Here is an 18,393-nt window from a genome sequence, read left to right as displayed (position 1 = left end):
GCTGACAACTTCCTTTTATTCATCATCTTAAGCACACGCGCTGCGTAGCGCGCAGTTATTGCTAGTAAGCCTGAAACTATCACCGCTACAATATGCAAGCAGGAGAATGATATATGAGTTACATAAGAGACTATCAAGATTATCAAACAAGTGAACAACATTGCACGTTTTACTGTTGCCTTTTTTAAAATAGGAGTAACTATATTTATGGCACTGTATTTTCCGAAAAAATACAGCCAAATCATCCTTATACAGTAAATTAGCTACACTTATGTGAGAATTACACTGTAAATTTCAAAGCTTATAACATTACAAGTTTCAATATTTACATTGCAATTTTTTCTAATACACAATATAAAAAATTATGGTTCAAAATAATTTATTATCTAATTAAAAGAGGATAATGTGGCACCATATTTTTAGAAAAAAAATATCTTTAATTATATTAACACTCGTGAGAATGTTGTCAGAGTCAATATCAAATACTATAATTTGAGGGTGAGGATTTTTACCAGGTACCATAAGGTACCACACATATCCAACTGTCCATTACCAAAGGGGCAAAGGGTATGATGGGAAATATAATCTCTGCATCGAGGCCATGGGGTTCCTTCAACGCAACACCATCATTGTCCATCGAGCTCGCTTGCTGCGCCACCCTCGATCTCGTTCTGACTCGCCTCCTACAGATAGCTCTGACTCGGGAAAGTATTTTATGCCCTCGTGTGTCTTCTCCACCCCGCTCTTGGATAGCACCTCTTCCAGGTTGATCTAGGGGTGCGTGAGCTTGATACACACAAGGACATCGCAAGTGCCCGTCCATCGATTGGTGTGCATCTCCTTGGCGGCCTGAGCGGCGTGCTTGGATACCGTAGCCTCCAGTTTGCCGATCAGGGTGCCCAGGGACCCCAAGACCGTAGTCTTGTCAGGGAACTCGGGTACCTTCTCGTGCCTCCCTACTTGAAGTGGAGGCCTTGTCGAAGAGATGCTAGGTTTTCCTAGACTTATTCCACACATTCCTCCCAACCTTGCGACTGCCGCTCGTGGCCGACAACCATCTCCCGAAGCTTCTTTGTGTCTGCCCGGGCCTCTGATAGTTGGGCCTCTAGCTTTGTGACTCGGTCGTCGGTAGTAGTAGTAGCCTTTTTGAGTTGCTCGAGTGCTCGACCTCCGCGACTACGTCGTGAGCGCTAGTCTGCAACACCATAATTTAGTCTATTAATTTTATTCACTCCCCTATGGAAATCATTTATCAGCCTTAGCAGATTATATTTTATTAGGCCTTGTTTGTTTCAACTTAAGATTATCGTAATCCAGATTATTAAGCCAGATTACTATAAGCTAGATTATAATAAGCTATGAGTTGTTTGTTTCTCTAGATTATTGGAGACATGGATTATTGGGTTTGAAAGGTTAATGTCTATAATACCCTCAGCTGTTACGGAGTGGGGGGGGGAAAGGATGGGATGGCAACAACAACAACAGTGGCGATGCGACTTGGGGAAGGAACCGAGGTGCAGGGTGGGGCTTGGGGAAGGATTCACATGTAGGGTGGGGACTTGGGGAAGGATTCGTGTGCGACTAGGGAGTGAGGAAGCGGATGCACACACGGCTTGGGGAAGACACCAGGTTCGTGCGCGACTGAGGAGAAAGGAAGCGAATGCGCTTGATCTGTTGGGTTCGATGGCAGTGGTGGGTAATTTGTATAAAATTTTTAAGGGTAGTAGGTCTTTAGCCACCCAATAATCTGCAAAAGCACGTTTAGAGGAGATTACCAGATTATATCAATCCGGCTTATAGATTATAATAATCTACATGTTTATTTCAGATTATTCCTAATAATCCAGATTATGATAACCCTAAGCTAAAACAAAGAGGGTCTTAGTTAGTTCCCAGAAGTTCATATAAAACCCTCCAGGTAAACCATTTGGGCCAGGTGTTTTTTTTTCAGACCAAAGACCACTGTTTTGATTTCATCCAGAGTGAAAGGTTTGATCAACATTATTTTGTCTTCTTCAGAAACTATTTTCACACCTTCCAACTCTAGAGTTACTGTGTTTTCTTTTGAGTGGCCAAAGAGCTCCTTATAGAATTTTGTTATATAACTTAGAAGATTAGCTTGTCCCTTAATCTCTCCTTCATCCTGTATAAGTGAGTGAATTTGTCCTTTTCTTTTTCTTTCATTTGCCTTAGCATGATAATATTTAGTGTTTCCATCTCCTTCTAAAATTTATTTTTCCTTACTTCTTTGGAACCATTTGAGTTTTACTTCTCTGATAACAAACTTCAGTTTATTCTCCAACTCTCTTCTCTCCTCCCTGTGTGTAATTCATATCTACATTTTCAGCCTTGAGGTCTATTGCATTATTTTTTCTAGAATTATAGACTTTTCCCTCATATATGCCCCTTCCCAATTTTTTTCTATCCATTCAATTTCCTTCTGAGTGCCTTCAGTTTTAGTAAACCAAAACATGCATTATAGGAGAGCTCTTCTACTGTAATGCACCTCCCATGTAACCTTGGTCTTCTGAGCTTGTCGTCTCTCTTAAGCCTACAGTTAACAAATGTGTCCTCCTAATCTACGTGACGTCGTCTTCCTTATTGAGCAAGCAAGAAGGAACTCGAAGCATAGGACCGACTCAATGGTGACTGAATATTCCTTACCGCTCCTGCATCCCCCAGCTAGTGGTATCCTCTTGGAGCAAGCGGGAAGCGTGGTAGAGGAAAGGACAAGACGACAGCGGCTTGACACTCTCTGCCACTCCTATAGCATGTGGAATTCAGTTGGTCTGATTTGAGGTTCTTTGGAGAAAGAAGACTCCCCGAGACCATGACATGTGGGTTACTAGTATAAATTGCACGGTCAGTAACCAGGGGCGGATCCAGGAACAAAAAAATTGAGGGGACTCTGTTACACAGTTTCTTCAATCTCCAGCCATTTAGAGACATTAAATTTATCATCCATGATGAAAAAAATTGAAGGGGGTGTTCCGGGGGTATCCATGAGTCTTGTGGGTATAGGAGGGACTCAAGTCCAGCTATTAGTCATGTTATTAGGTCATGTTAGTGTCCGATTTATTTTGAGAAATTTAATTTTTCATCACTTTTACGTTCGATAATTGCTTAAATACCCTTATTAGGTTTGCATTAACAATATGCCATTGTGGAGATGTTTTCTTTCTTTTTTTTTTTTCCACCTGTCGCACTGTACATCGCCAAATGTGTATGCCAGCGTGGAATGGGCACGAAATGATCAATATACCCCTGCATCCAGAACCCTAAATCAGGCTCTATCCCCTCGACCGAGCGCCGCCATCGACGGGTGACGCCGCGCCGTCGACGCCCGCCGGCCCATCGCCTCGAGTCGGCCCCCGCCCACCCGCCTCGCGGCATCGACGCCTGTCGGCCCCGCGCCACCGCTGAAGCTGGGTCGAAGGGAGTCCGCGGCCCGCCGTCGACGCCGCGTGGTCGGCCGCCGGCATCGCCGCGTTCGTCAGCTCGGGCATCGTCCCGGCATTTCTTCTTCCCCGGCAACACCGCACCGCATCGTCGCCGTCATCCTCCGGCGTCCCGAATCGTGGGTCGGAGAGATGCTCAAGTTCTTGTCGAAGGTGGTGGTGGAGTACTGCCCGCTGGACCCGCGGAAGGCGGCGGTGGTGGAGCTCCTGGCGCAGTGCAACGGCCGCAAGGCCAAGGACTCCAACCCGGCCTGCTCCGTCGAGCTCCGCCGCCTCCCCTCGCCGCCCCCCGCCGACGCCGCGGCGGCCGGGGAGAAGAACGCCCACCCGCCCCCGCGCGTGCTCGTCACCTACTTCAACGGCGTCGAGGAGTCCTTCGTCGCCGCGGAGGGCGCCACCGCGCAGGGGATCCGCGACCAGATCCTCGACCGCGGGCGCCTCCTCGACACTGAGCAGCTCTTCCGCGACGGCGGGGAGAAGTGGCCCGTCCTCATCCCCGAGGAGGAGCTCACCATGTCGTTCCCGGGCATCAAGGTTCGCCTCTTCGTCTTCCTTTCGTCCAACACCTTGCCTGCGCGTGCGTTTCTTGTGCTACTATGGGTGGCCTTTTGGGTGATTATATAGTTTCATTTGATCGAACACCTTGTGGGCGATACTACTTACCGTATTCGTTAGCTTTTAGTCCCAGTTCAATAAACTCGTCACAACTCCATGAGGCTCATATAGCGGTATACTTCTAATCATACAGAAGAAAGTTATAGATAACATCTTAATCCAATAATAAAGGCCCACTATGCAAGGTAGAAAAGCATAAGACTTCCACTCCGGCAATTCAACAAACAAGTCGTGTGCGGGCAGCAGGGCTGAACAATGTAGCAAGCATTTATTTAGAATCAATTCAAAAAAGCCTTCAAGGCATCATATTAGAATAGTTTGAGCCGGTACTTTGGAGACATTCATAAACTTATGTTTTTCATCTAAGGCTTGTACATGAGAGTTTGGTTAAGGTATGGAATTCCGTCTTAGATAACAGATATTGATGCTTCTTTGGAAAAATGCCTAGTAAGCCTGCGTGTACCCATCGATCCATGCTGGTTCATTTGGCTTACAGTTTTCTAACTAATATGAACTAGGGAGGGGGACAAAATGTACTTTTAGATAATGGTGTGGGTCAGTGGGTACCCATAAGTTCGCAAACTTGCACCCTTGTTTGTAAGTGAAGGTGCCAATTTAAGTGATATACAAGTCTGCTGTTAACAGGCTAGCAATGCAACAGTATACAGCTAAGATGTATTTAGCAGGTCTAGATTTAACTTTTTATGTGTTTTTTGGCTACTAAAGAAATGTCCTATTCTTCATTCGATGAGGGATGGTTTATGAACTATTTTGTTTGCACTGGGTAGGCTGCAATAGTCTCAACAGTTTAGTACCTGAGAGGACTAATCGAAAACAACAATTTACAGAAATGGTGTAAAGGCAGTTAGTGGTTTTTTCGTGGCACAACAGAGAACTGAGTCATTAGTGGCAACTACAATCTCCCCACTTATTAATTAACACCAAAATATTTCCAAAGTCCTTCATTCAGAACTTGTTCAATTTATAGGGAATTTTTAACTTGCAGAAGCAAAAATTTTCATTTAATCAATCTAGAGCTAAATTTTACTCTAGTCATGCATGGCATCTTGTGTGAAAGGTTAGTATCATTTATGAAAGTTATTTAATTTAATACGTACCATTACTAAATGCAAGCAGTGCAATTGACAAGCAAAGATGTCCTTCTGTGTGTATGTGTACCTTTAGAAAGAAGTTCAATAGTTATTTGATTAAACTATCCACAGGAATGCTTTCTTCCTCAAATTCATATAAACTTGAGTGCTTTATACTCCCTCCGTTTCACAATGTAAGACTTTCTAGGATTGTCCACATTCATATAGATGTTAATGAATCTAGACATATGTATATATCTAGGTTCATTAACATCTATATGAATATGGACAATACTAGAAAGTCTTATATTATGAAACGGAGGGAGTACTGTTTAATATGGGTTCATTTGTAGGTTGTGTCAATTCATTTTGTACTAAAATTTAGTGAACTAAGCATCCTTTATTTGCCAGTGTTCATATGCAAAATCTCAATACTAACATGATCGATTGCTAGGTATATTCATTTGCTTGTTATTGTACTCACAAACTGCCCCTTTCAGGGAACAGTTTGCATGTCTATTCGTTCAGTTTATGTTGCAAGTAGCCAGCTGTTTGTGCATTGAAACAGAAGTGCATACTGTTGCAATGATGTCCTGATGTGTCTGATGGCCATCACCACTACCAACTCAAATATTTTTACTAAAAAAACAGAGTGTTATGTTTTGCGTTTTATTTCTTTTTAGATGCCAGACTTATCTAAGAGAATTTTCTATTCCATAGCCAGGTTCTACTATTATTTCTCATTGGCAGTATTCGACGTGCTGTGTTTCTCATTGACAAGTTTGACATCTTTTTGCCTGGCAGCCAAAGAAAGCCGAGGAGAAGCCCCAGGCCTAGTGATCCAGGCATAGATGGAATAGCTTCCAGCATATCTTGAGGTGTTCATTTTGGCTATGTTGTTCAGGACACCCTTCCTCTTTATTTTTGCTGAACGCGCTTCAGTAGATGTTAAAAAAAAACCTTCCTGGAATGGGTGTTCGATAGTCATATATCGCTGTACGCTTATAGCCCTTCTCTCAGTGCAGTCTGTTGTGAACGAATTTATTCAGAATAAGCACCCTCACTGTTTTGTAGTGGATTTCACTACTATACCTGTTTGAAGGGTAAGAGAGAATGGGCAGGGTGTATCTATTTGAAGAAATGGACTGCTTAGAGTTTTCATTACTATATGATAGATAATTGGAGTTTTCAATTTTCAGTAATCAAGCTGAAGTTCTTGAGGCTAATCAAACCTTTCAGAGGCATTATGCTTTCCAGTAAATTGCTTGATGAAAAGAAATCATCTTATGTAGTTAAGTAAAAACAGGACAACAGAGTGAAGAAAATTATGGATGAGTAGATTTTTGCTATCAAAAGATGTGCCCCGTAGTTCTCCAATAGTCCACCTATTAGCTCCATTTTACCAGTCGCTCCATCCTCCATTAATAAAGGAGAGAACTTTGGTCGGTACAGTGCCCTCAACAAAAACAAGAATGTTTTATACTCCTCAATGTATTTCCACAGTAATTGGATTCCTCGATAAGTAAATTCCCTTGCCGTTTAAAGTTTAAATTATATGTTAGTACTACAGGTGAAGGATATAGGTTATTTTGCTGTTTAAACCAGTGTTGTGGAAAACGGATAGTGGTAACGGTGAGCAGTCCGTCACGACATGGTGATACGGCCTTCATTACTTGGTAAAGAACGCGTAAACCCTATAATTAGCGACTAATCGGATGTTTTCTGATTAATCGGCCATATAATCACCGTTATTACATGGCCCAGCCCACAACAACCCAACCCATTACTGTGTTCTGTAGTATGTAGCTGTATATTTGCCCTTCCGAATTTCCCGCAACTCACAGCAACATGTTCTTTCCATCTAATCCTCTACCAAATGTAATACAATATCCAAGATTTTATGTTAATCTTTTGTTAAAATTTCAAATAGATCTCAAGAAAAAAAATCTCAAATATATATGAAGTTAATGTATTTTCCTCTCCTAAAAAGGCAAACTATTATCAACTAGGTACATATATTTGTACAAACGTTAAATTTCCGTTAAATTCCGATTAATCGACCATATTCCGATTAATCGTTTGACGGTACCCTCTCCGTCCGACATCCGTATACCGTCTTCCACAACACTGGTTTAAACTAATATTTTAAAGTATACTTAATTACTACAGGTTAAGAATATACTTCTTCCGTCCCAAAATATAAACATTTTTGGATTCTGACACGGTCTCCGAGATGCTACTTTGACAAAAAATATCTATAAAAATAAAATGTTTTAAATAAAAAGAATTGCATATTAGATAGTTTGTTTAATGATAAATTTAGTAACATCAATTTTACATGATTGATCTTATTTATTTTTTTTTCTATTAATAGTCAAAGTTAAAAATGCTTGACTTGTCACTATGCTAAAAATGCTTATATTTTGGGATGGTGGGAGTAGCATACAGTAACTAGCTAAGGTTTAGAAGCAACTAATTTGGAAACAGTATGCACATAAGTAGCATTAGAAAAAGAGTTCAGGACACAATGCTTGTAGAAAGGGAAAATCTTGGTAAGAGCTAGAAGGGAAATTTTTGGCATCATCACACAAAGATTGAATCGGCTCTCTCATGAGATCTACAGTCTGGCTCTGCTCATTGGCTGCTCTATTTCCTTCAGCTTTAGACAGCCTTCTATCTTCACCTTGTTTATTTCCGCAATCGCGCCTGCTCCACCAATTGATACAAGATCTTCGCAACCCCGAATATGTAAATCCCGGAGCGACGAGAGATTACCGCGCCACAGTGAAGCTGGAATGTATGCCACAATTGAGCAAAAGGTGATCTCCAGTGACACGAGGGAGGCAAGGTTCTCCAGGCAGCTGGGTACACAGGGAGAGAGATCCCCACATCTAGTTAAGGAGAGCCTTTGGAGAGTAGATGGCAAAACCAGGCGCCTATGCCACTTGAGACTTGGACAGAAACAAATCTTCAGATCCTTCAGAACAGAAAAGTCCTTCAACAGCTCACACGGCAGGGTACGCAGACTGCTACATAGGGCAACGTAAATTTTCTCTACAGCAGGTTGATGCTCAGGCGACAAGAGATGATCGAGGGTCGTCAGATTATTGCAGCTGCTTATTTTCAGGTCAGTGAGGCATGAGAATGTTCTAATGCTGCTGTATTCTCCTGGAACAGAAAGGCTGGTGAGGACTGATGATTGAGACTCTCCAGTAATCCCACTGTCTGAAATCTGTAACTTCTGTAGTGCTGGAAAGCTACTGCTCCAGACATGCAAGGGAATGGAGGTTACATGCCAAAGAGAGAAAACCAAGGAGGTCAGGGAACAACACTCAATGTCTCCCAGGAGATTCCAAGAATTAATCAGCTTGAGCTTCTTGAGGGTAGGTATTGACAAGCTTTGTGGATCATTCAAATTCGGGCAATGAGACACCTCCAGTTCTTCAAGGCAATGGAATTCACCCAACCTGTCAGTTGGCAGTTCAACTAACTGTCTACATTTTGTAATCTTTATTGTCTTGATGGCCGGTAAGTAAGCAGGTTGTAGAAATTGGTCGAGGTTTGATAACTTATTGCAACTTTCAATGATTATGTGGTTCAGGGATGAAAATATTCCAGGTCTGCCTGTATTGTTCTCAGTTAGAACCCTGGGTATCTCATTTGGGTCTATGGACTGTGACATGCTGGAAATTGGTATGGTCACAAAACCATGGCAAGCAATAAGCTCAAGGGATGTTAACATTGGCAAATTACTTGGATGAAACCAGGTTGGAAGAAATTCACCCGGACAACCCGTGAGGTTCAGATAACTGAGACTAGTGGGAGGAATTAGAACTTGAAGCACCTCTGTCAACTTCTGCACTTGTTGTCCCATAGAAGACCATTTCAGGGTCATCATGTTGAGATATTTCTTGTTCTTTAGTGCGGCTTTTGCAGCAATATCCTTTCTTATTAGACCAATATTATCTATCGTCAGACATCCGCAAATATGGTTCACATTCTGCAGTATAGCTCCTACTTCCTGTCCATTAATTGCATCAAAATGAGTTTGGAACTTGGGATCACAACGAAATGCACATGAATCAAATCTCCGTAAATTCCTTAACTTATTGAAGTCACTGGGCAAGTTTTCTAGCCTGCATTTTGTAGCCGAAAAAATCTGCAAATTATATAGATGACAAAACTCTTGAGGAAGGCTTTTGAAAGGACAGTCTCCAGAGATTTTAAGGTACCGTAGATGCTTCAATTTCCCAATACTCGCCGGTAACTCCTTTGTGTAGGGACAAACAATCACACGCATATGCTGAAGTTCAGTGCACCAACGGTCCATAACACATGCTAAAGTCTTATCCTGTAGAGACCTGTGGCAGAGTAGAGTGCGCAACTTTTTGTGCTTACAAAGGCTCAGCAAGAGATTGCAGTCAAAATTTGTGCTAGGGAGTATGAATAGATGACGAACACTTGAAGGCACTTTCTCAAAATCATCCTTGTCTTTTAAGATGAAGCACTCATGCTTTGAAACTAATTGTGCCATGTCATGCAGCAAATCATGGATTACATAATTGCCATGAACTTTCTGAAAGAATGACCGATTTACAAGTTCTTCAAAGTACTGACAGCCAATATCTAGAATTGGAATGCTACCTTCAGGTTCCACGAAGCCTTCTGCAATCCAAATTTCAGCTAAACCGGCCTTTTCAAATAGGTGATCTTTTGGGTAAAGAGCACAGAACGAGAAGCATCTCTTCAAGTGGAATGGTAGATACAAGTAACTCAACCGAAGAGCGGGCAAAATCTCAGTGTTATGTTGTCTCAGCTCCCATAGTTCACTCTGTAGTATGTTATTCCAATGTGCAATGTCAAGGCTGGTTCTCAACAGGCGTCCTAATGTTTTGGCGGCTAATGGTGAACCCTTCAACTTTGGGACTATGTTTCTACCGATGCGCTCTAGTTCCGGATAATCACTAGAATCGGAAGATCCAAATGTGCATATTTTGAAGAAATTCCAGAAGATATCATCCTTCAATCCCTCTAATCGGACGGGTTCCATTGTTTTCACCTCATGAGCAACCTCTAAAGATCTAGTGGTGACTAACATTATACTTCCCTGTGCCGAAACATTTGAAAAAGGTGCACAAAACCTCTTCCAACATCGTCCGCTTTCCCTCAGGGCATCATCCCACATGTCATCAAGTATAATCAATAATGTTTTATCCCGCACTTTTTCAGAAAGAGCGTGCTGAAGTGAATCCAAATGATCAGCTGTTGACTCTTTCTTAGAATAGGATTGTATGGCTTCTTTAGTTATTCTCTTCCCATCAAAGTCGTCTGAAACACAAATCCAAATTATCATATCAAAGTGAGAAATCACTCGTGGATCATGCAATATATGTTGGGCCATAGTGGTCTTTCCAACACCCCCAATTCCAACTATTGGCAGAACAGGAATATTTTCTTGGTTGCATCTTGATGTGCTTGTTGATTCATCATTATTTTTTCTCCTGCGCTTGGAACGAGCATCGGTGCCGTTTTTAGGTACACCAAGCAATTCCATCACTTGCTGCAGTTCATTATCACGACCAAATATTTCTCTTTCATTTAGGAAAGAGCTGGTCTCTGGCCTGAGTGAATTGTCAAACCGCCGGGGAACTTCATGCAGCCCCATCTTCTCCAGTTGGCTAGAAATATTATACAGCCTTTTGATGACATCGTTCACTTTATTAAAGCTTCCTTGAATGACACTATCAAAGAAGTCCATAAAAGGAGATTGGCTTGCATTACCTTCCAGTGCCACCTTTTGTTCATACCATCTGAACTCATCAAGAAAGTCATCAACGTTGTACACTGCATCCTTGAGATTTGGGAGGAGCTCGGCCACACGGCGTTCGTGGCTCCTCCACTCTGCGCGATCGATTAGATCGTACTTTGCAGGAAGAGTATCCCTCAGACATTGCAAGCTACTCTGCAATTGCAACAATTCACCCTGAAGCTTTTGATCCTGTGTGTTGCTCCATCGAGAGTGGACACATGACATGGCAGATTTTGCCCACTGAAAAAAATTAAAACACTCATTGATGCCACTAATGAACCCAATGGTCTTGGATAAGCTCATGGTGATTGGAGTCTGGGGATTCCTTCAAGCCCTGTGAACAGAGTAGATTAATTTAGTGAAAAACATAAAAGTATATCTTGTGATTAAGTCATATATGATAAAGCTGAAGTTTTTATCTTTTCATAGTGCTCTATAGAATTTCCAGTTGGGAGAATTACAAATATACCACTACTTTCACCCCCCCCCCCCCCTAACTCAGAATAGCCATTAAAAAAAACTTCAATTGCAAATTTTCCACTGAAGTTGGTCTATGTACCTTTTGTTTGCCATTACCGTCTGAAACAGTGCAATTAAGACGACAAAATAATTCACAAAACTAAAGTAAAAAAGACAAAGCAACATGATAAGACCATTTTACCCTTTGGCCATAGTTGATCCCCTCCCCATCCCTCACGACTCAAGTCATATACATGTACATGAGCCAAGTGGGCCAAAAGGCCAAAACAGGAAGATATATGTATATACATTAACACCCCCTATCAAACTATAGGCGGATCAACAACGTTATGTTTGGAAAGAAGAAAATTGTGCGGATTCTGAGTTTGTGGTTTGGTGAAGAAGTCTGCAACTTGAAGTTATGTTGGCAATGAAACCATGAAAAGGAAGCATCAGCCCCTATATGTATACTGAGTTCATGTTTCACAAAATTTGATGCTATTTGGATAGCACTTGTGTTGTCACAAAATAGTTAAGTAGGTTGTGAAAGGAGAATGCCAAGATCAGCAAGTAGCCATCGGAGCCATATAACTTCAGCAGTTGCAGTTGCAAGAGCTCGTAATTCAGCTTCAGCACTCGTATGACAGGACTGTGATAAGATTTTGTTTGCATGGTAATTGGAATCACCGGAGCCGATTAGAAATGTCACATGCAAATGCAATGGTACTAACAAGAAGTAATGCCATTAACCCATTCTAATAGGATATGTGCGAGTTTTCTTTAAAAAATTAGCTCATGTTGGAGGTGAGAACAAAAATATTTTCAAAAAACAAGTTACCTAGCAGCTCTACGTGAAGAATATTTTTTTATAGAAGAGTTAAGATCATATGAAAATAAATCCTTGATCATTTGTATGTGTATGCAACTTTAGTTTTTCCCGTTGCAACGCAGGGGCAAAAGAGCAAGTGCACAGTTCTTTTAGTGAAGGAGATCAGGCAAGCGTGCAGTTAACCAAAAGAAAAGAATCCTCAGGTGTAGTTTGTACATTAGAAGCAAACAGTTTCATTGGTACGGCCGCACGAAGTAACAGAGCAGCAAGTGATGAAGAAATAAGAAGATTGGAGAGAGGGCATGCATACAATCGAGGGGAGAGCAATGAAGCGAAGTTGGGCCCGGCGGCTGCAGCGGCCACCAAAACAAATCAAAACATGCAGCTGCAGGCAGCCCCCTGCTGTTTCCCGTCGAACATTTCAGATCAGTTTAGGGAGATTACGAGTCATGAGACGTACTACTACTAGCAATCAGTTAAGGCGTAAACAAACAAACGGGAGGAGGAGGGGAGGGTTACCGTGGTGGGAGATGATGATTAACTTGATCGTCTGCCCGGCGCCCTACGCGTAGTGAATCTGCTCTCTGCTTTTGCCTAATTGGAACAGATTTTCCGCCGCTTCGTAGGCTCGTAGCCAACACTGGCCTCTGCCTCTGAACTCTCAAGCTAATACTCCCTTCGTACCAATAAAATTAGATTTAAGAATATATATGTTTCATTATAATACTGTGAATATATACAAATTTGTAGTACTAAAATGTGTCGGAGGGAGTAGTAAGTAGTACCTCCGTTCTATAAAGAGGACAGTTTTACATTGTTCATATCTAACGTTTAACCATCCGTTTTATTTGAAAAAATTTTATGATTAGTATTTTTGTTGTTATTTTTATATGTGACTAATTTTTTTTTAATTTGTAATATTTTTTAAATGAAACGGATGGTTAAACGTTGAATACGAAAATTCACGAGTACACTTAATTTTAAACGGAGATAGTAGTATAAATAAATGAGGGAGGAAAAGGCGCTGAGCGCGTGCGAGGAAGCTTCACTCCAAGGAACGAGACGACTTGACCTGGCTTGCATAAAGTTCCAACGCCCAACTCATGCCAAAATAGAGTTCATCGATCGATTAAGTGGTCGAAAGGTACCCATCCAATTTCTAACCAATTAGTATCCACCGTTGAATATATCCAATGCACATAAGCTTTTCGTGCACACTCCGTATAAACCAACTAGCAAATATTATAAAAAATTCTAGAAAAAAATTAGACATTTACTCCCAATTGTACTACACATATCTGTAAAGTCTAATGTTCAAATTCATTATATTTTAGCAGTAGCAAAAAAAAAAAGGAAAATCTGACGGTTTAAAGGGTTAAAATTTTCTTTTTTTGTTACAGCTAAAATATAATGAATTTGAAGATAAGATTTCACACATAGGTGTAATACTATTGAAAGTATGTGTCCAATTTTTTCTAGAATTTTCTGTGATATTTGCTAGTTAGTGTGCACGGAGTGTGCACGGAAAACTTGTGTGCACATGATATGTTCCCTCCTCTAAATAGTAAACTAGAGACAGAAAATGACATCCACTAGGGTAGTGTAGTAATTCTCTGGACTTGAGGACGTTGGAAATCTGATCGTAATTCAGCATATTTTAATCTAAAAATATAAATATAGTATAATAAACCTGACATACGTAATAAAAGGTGATCCTAACATGGTAATAAACATAAATATGCTAACAGAAATAAAAGCATCTAACAACATATTAAACACCAAGATAAGAGTAGTAATATACCCAGTGAACGCTCCAGAGGATGATGAAGCATCGACATTGCCTCCGTTGATGCTGACGTTCTCGGTTTAACCTCCTCTAGTACCGCCGTTCCCTTCTCCTCCACTAACACTGGCGCCGGTGGTAGACATCGCGATGTAGAGGAAGAAGACCTTGACGAAGAGGATGCAGTGCCAAGAGAAGTCGCGCGAAGAACGCGCTCCCCCGAAGCTTGATCGCCCGCCTACCCATGCAGGTACTCAAGCAAACAGAGTTCCGGAAGCCTACTTGTCTCGAGTATCCATGCGCACAGATGCTTAGAATTGGGGAAATAAATGCGTAGCTCAGGAATAAAAGAACATAGAGCTTTCCTGGGGGGAATTAGAGTGAGGGGGATGAACAGAGAGAATTAGATTCACCTCTGTCTATGCCGGAAGTGGGATTTATACTGAGCGAGAGAGAGACGTTAGCAGGGAATAAATCCGATTCAATGTCGATTCGCTGCTCCATACTGCACACAGATGCTTAGAATTGGGGAAATAAATGCGTAGCTCAGGAACAAAAGAACATAGAGCTTTCCTGGGGAGAATCAGAGTGAGGGGCATGAACAGAGAGAATTGGATTCACCTGTCTATGCCGGAAGTGGGATCTATACTGTGCGAGAGAGAGAGATAGAGAGAGAGAGAGAGAGACGTTAGCAGGGAATAAATCTGATTCAATGTCGATTCGCTGCTCCATACTGTGCGAGAGAGATATTAGCAGGGAATAAATCTGATTCAATGCCAATTCACTGCTCTACTCGTTACTGAAGTATCATCGCACGTCGGTTACGCTTTTGATCATCAAAACAAATCGTAACGTTGGGAGAGGAATCCATCCTACACACACATCATGGCACGGCCACGACGCGCGCGCGTGGCAATCCCACCACCACCTCAACAACTCAACAGGTGTTCTCTGATAGCAACCTATTTAAATCGAGGTCTTTCCACGTTGATTTTCATGGTGGTATTAATCCCCTAATATTAATTGTGGGCCCATGGAATTATTAGGATTAAATTGGGCCTAGCCCATTAAACCGAACAATCCTCACCGAATTTGAGGGCTCACGGAAAATGTTATCAGTTCTGCACCTGTTTGTTATACCAGTGTCTCGGTGGAGACTCTTAAGTTTATCTTTCACCTTGAAAAGGAGCTACACCTTACCATAAGTGAACAATAGACTATGCCTTGATTTGTCAGTCTTGTGCAGTTAGGTTTTACTCAATTCCTTAACTGATACTAGGCTGTTGTTAGCATCTCCTCTGTTTTGAGCGAATAAGTCATACCCCGGGCCTTTTCATGAGCATATAGAGATCACCCAAATATCATAGTATGTGACTAGCAGTTGGACTCATACATGTGTGTTCCTTCTAAGATGTTCACGCCAACATCTTTATTTTAAGAAAAGCCACTTGGATCATTGTTAACACCAAAATTTGGTAAGCCCCTAGGAGAATTATCGCATCGCCAATAGTCAAATTCCTGCTATATTCGGTTAAGGAAATTAATCTATCAAAGGAAGTTTATCCAGAAGTGACCGAGTTCAAGTGGGATGAGGCATGACAAGTTATCTATTAATTAGGAATAGTTATCTATTAATTAGGAATAGTTTGTTAGTTTCCTTTTATCTTTAGGAAAGTGTATTTAGTGTCCTATAAGGACTTTATGTTTTCCTTTTATCTTTAGGAAAGTTTCTTTCTTGTCCTACAAGGACTAGTATCTACCCAGGGGTATAAATATGTACACCCGGGGTCATTGTAATCTATCTCTAGATCAATACAACTACTCTTGGCGCATCGCCACCCTCTTTACCGAGGTTTTTACTTATCATCCAGCGGAATTTGGCATCTGACGCGGGGCTGCATCGGTTCAGTTCAATCTCCGGTGAAGGGGTAAGTCCTACGTTCCGCCGGCCCTGGTGAATCTATCGGCTACGTTGGTGTTGTTCAAGGCTGCATCGCTTCGATCTCTTGGATCGCTCTGGTTTGGTTGATATATTTGCCTATCTAATATCTCAATTCTATCTCTAATTGCATTGTGTTTAGAGACACATCTGTTTAGTTGGGCCTATCTCGGTTAGGTCCGATCTTCTGTCTTAACCGATATATCTCTACAATCACAATGTTTTTTCTAAATAGATTTGTTATATCCATCACATTAGACAGATCTATCGGCTCATCGAGTATTAGATTATCATATACAATCTCGTGCTGTATCAGTTAGGTTCGACCTACTAGATTGTTGTTGATAATATAAATCTTGTTGAGCCGATAGGTTCATGCTAGTGTTTTATCGGGGTGCTAGCCGATAAGTTATCTGGACGTTGCATCAGCTTATAAGGATTACATACAAGTTGGGTTTAGCCGATCGCAACAAAGGTTTCACTGTTTAATCTGATATTGTGGATTTTATGACATCGGACCTCTAGCCGATGTATGCTTTAACCGTCGGATCATTGCTTATTCTATCATGTCATTGTTAGCCAGTTGGTTTCTACTGGATTATATTATTGCTTTCTTGCATTATCATCAGTCGATTGCCTTTATATCATTATTTTCTCAAGTATCAAAATATACATTGGACATATAGCCGATAGCTCAAAACCCTAGCGCTATCGACTGGTATTGGCATCGGCTGGAACTACTCCATCAGCTCGTCAGCCGATCGGCTCATTGATCTAGTATTTGCATACCTTGTTAGTTGCAGGATCAATCTGACTGGCATGCCTGCACCTCATCAAGATTTGGACCTGCACTAGAGCTAAGCAGATCTCCCATGCCAGTGTGTGTTTTTCGCATCATCAATAATATTAAGGTATGAGCCAACCTGTCATACAGATAGGGAGATAAGTACATCAAAGAAATGAGCACATTCAAAGGTCTCTCCTCCTAGTCACCCAATAGCTTGTTTCGCCATCCAAATTCATGGGATCTCTGATCACATAGGATATGTTACCACTATTGTGTAACTTCAAGTGAGTCTCAAGCCCATCTCACTTGATGCACTGTCTATCACATTACATGATAGTCCCTTAGTAACCTGATATGTCATATTTTTAGCAGTTTGGACATATTCCAATGTTATCACTTCGGAGCTTTTCAGCTTTTTGATAGACTTCAGTCTTCTCTTTACATGTCTAAATGACTTCATATTATCCTTCGAACTGTTCACCTTAATAATCATCGTTTGATTATCACTGTTCAGTAGGATAGCTGGTACTAGTTTTTCAACCACCGGCAAATCCATCAGGAACTCACGAAGCCACTCGGCCTCAACACTGGCATTGTCTAATGATGTGAGTTATGATTCCATTGTTGATCTCGTTAAGATGGTATGCTTACAAGACTTCCAGGAAACAACACCACCTCCAAGCGTGAACACATATCCACTTGTGGCTTTTATCTTATAAGCATCAGATATCCGGTTTGAATCACTGTAGCCCTCCAATACTTTTGGGTACCCATCATAGTGAATTCCACATGCCAATTTGAGTTGAAACCTGGTGATTTTAATTGTTGAAGGCTATTTTTGGCTTTTACAATTTCTAGAAATAATTTAGACGATAAAATTTTTGGGTGATTTTTAGGGCACGACATGTTTAACCATTCATCTTATTTAAAAAATTATATAAATATCATTTATCTTGTTGTAACTTGTTTATCATAAAAACTATAATCTTTTATTATAGTTGTACATATCTATACTAAATTTTTGAATAAGTCGAATGGTAAAATGTTATACAAAAAGTCAACGGTGTCATTAAAAAACAGAAGTAGTAATTGTAGGATCGAATACCAAGAATAAGTCCATCAGAGGGGAATGAATCGCCGGAACACCAAAAATGGAAAACTTTTAGTGAAATTAAAAGTTACCTTGAATCGTCTGTGGAGATCGGTCTAAACGGAGTAGATGCACAGGTCTGACCGCACAGATGCCTTCGGTCTGATGGGTATGGAAGCTCCCGACAAAACAACCCAACGGAGACATCTTATTTGTAGGATAGAGACGTTTTATTTCATCTTCCACAAATAACTGAGGCGCTTTTATAAAGCGTCGTAGGAATACCTACATTATTTAAGATGGATAGAGACGTTTCATTTCATCTCCCACAAATAACTGAGGCGCTTTTATAAAGCATCGTAGGAATACCTACATTATTTAAGATGTTGCTAGAGACGTGTAAATTGCATCTCTACAAAATATAGGAACGCTTTTATAGAAGCATCAATATAGGCACGTACGTCTTAATATATTTGATATTGAATATTTAATGCTTTCATCTAGGCGTAGTAATACCTACATTATTTAAGATG

At 41.0% G+C, this 18,393-nt stretch overlaps 2 protein-coding genes across 7 annotated transcripts; one reads left to right on the top strand and one right to left on the bottom strand.

Moving 5' to 3' along the window:
- The first annotated feature begins 3,268 nt into the window (after window positions 1-3,268).
- LOC127764120 (uncharacterized) lies at window positions 3,269-6,366 on the top strand. Its single transcript, XM_052288952.1, has 2 exons — window positions 3,269-3,992; window positions 5,969-6,366. Exons 1-2 carry the CDS (start codon window positions 3,591-3,593, stop codon window positions 5,999-6,001), a joined length of 435 nt encoding a protein of 144 aa, XP_052144912.1. The 5' UTR covers window positions 3,269-3,590; the 3' UTR covers window positions 6,002-6,366.
- A 1,230-nt stretch (window positions 6,367-7,596) lies between these two features.
- LOC127761631 (putative disease resistance RPP13-like protein 1) lies at window positions 7,597-14,382 on the bottom strand. Of its 6 annotated transcripts, XM_052285956.1 has the most exons (5): window positions 14,063-14,382; window positions 12,781-12,937; window positions 12,572-12,663; window positions 9,397-11,307; window positions 9,167-9,323 (listed from the first exon to the last, which is right to left on the bottom strand). In XM_052285956.1, the coding sequence occupies exons 4-5, from the start codon at window positions 11,274-11,276 to the stop codon at window positions 9,296-9,298; spliced, it is 1,908 nt and encodes a 635-aa protein (XP_052141916.1). In that variant the 5' UTR covers window positions 11,277-11,307; window positions 12,572-12,663; window positions 12,781-12,937; window positions 14,063-14,382; the 3' UTR covers window positions 9,167-9,295. The 6 variants fall into 6 exon arrangements, with proteins under 6 accessions (XP_052141911.1, XP_052141914.1, XP_052141910.1 ...); XM_052285951.1 differs by having other exon boundaries at window positions 7,597-11,307; XM_052285954.1 differs by having other exon boundaries at window positions 7,597-11,307; window positions 12,572-12,660.
- Window positions 14,383-18,393: the final 4,011 nt, after the last annotated feature.

This window comes from Oryza glaberrima, chromosome 2, assembly GCF_000147395.1.
Source record: "Oryza glaberrima chromosome 2, OglaRS2, whole genome shotgun sequence".
NCBI lineage: Eukaryota > Viridiplantae > Streptophyta > Magnoliopsida > Poales > Poaceae > Oryza > Oryza glaberrima.
The sequence above is the reverse complement of the archived record's forward strand: the minus strand, read 5'-3'. Positions and strand labels throughout refer to the sequence as shown.

Coding starts and splice junctions, on each gene's coding strand:
- LOC127764120 (XM_052288952.1), top strand. CDS start 3,591: ATGCTCAAGTTCTTGTCGAAGGTGGTGGTGGAGTACTGCCCGCTGGAC. Junction 3,993..5,968: donor TGTCGTTCCCGGGCATCAAG/GTTCGCCTCTTC, acceptor TTTGCCTGGCAG/CCAAAGAAAGCCGAGGAGAA.
- LOC127761631 (XM_052285951.1), bottom strand. CDS start 11,276: ATGAGCTTATCCAAGACCATTGGGTTCATTAGTGGCATCAATGAGTGT.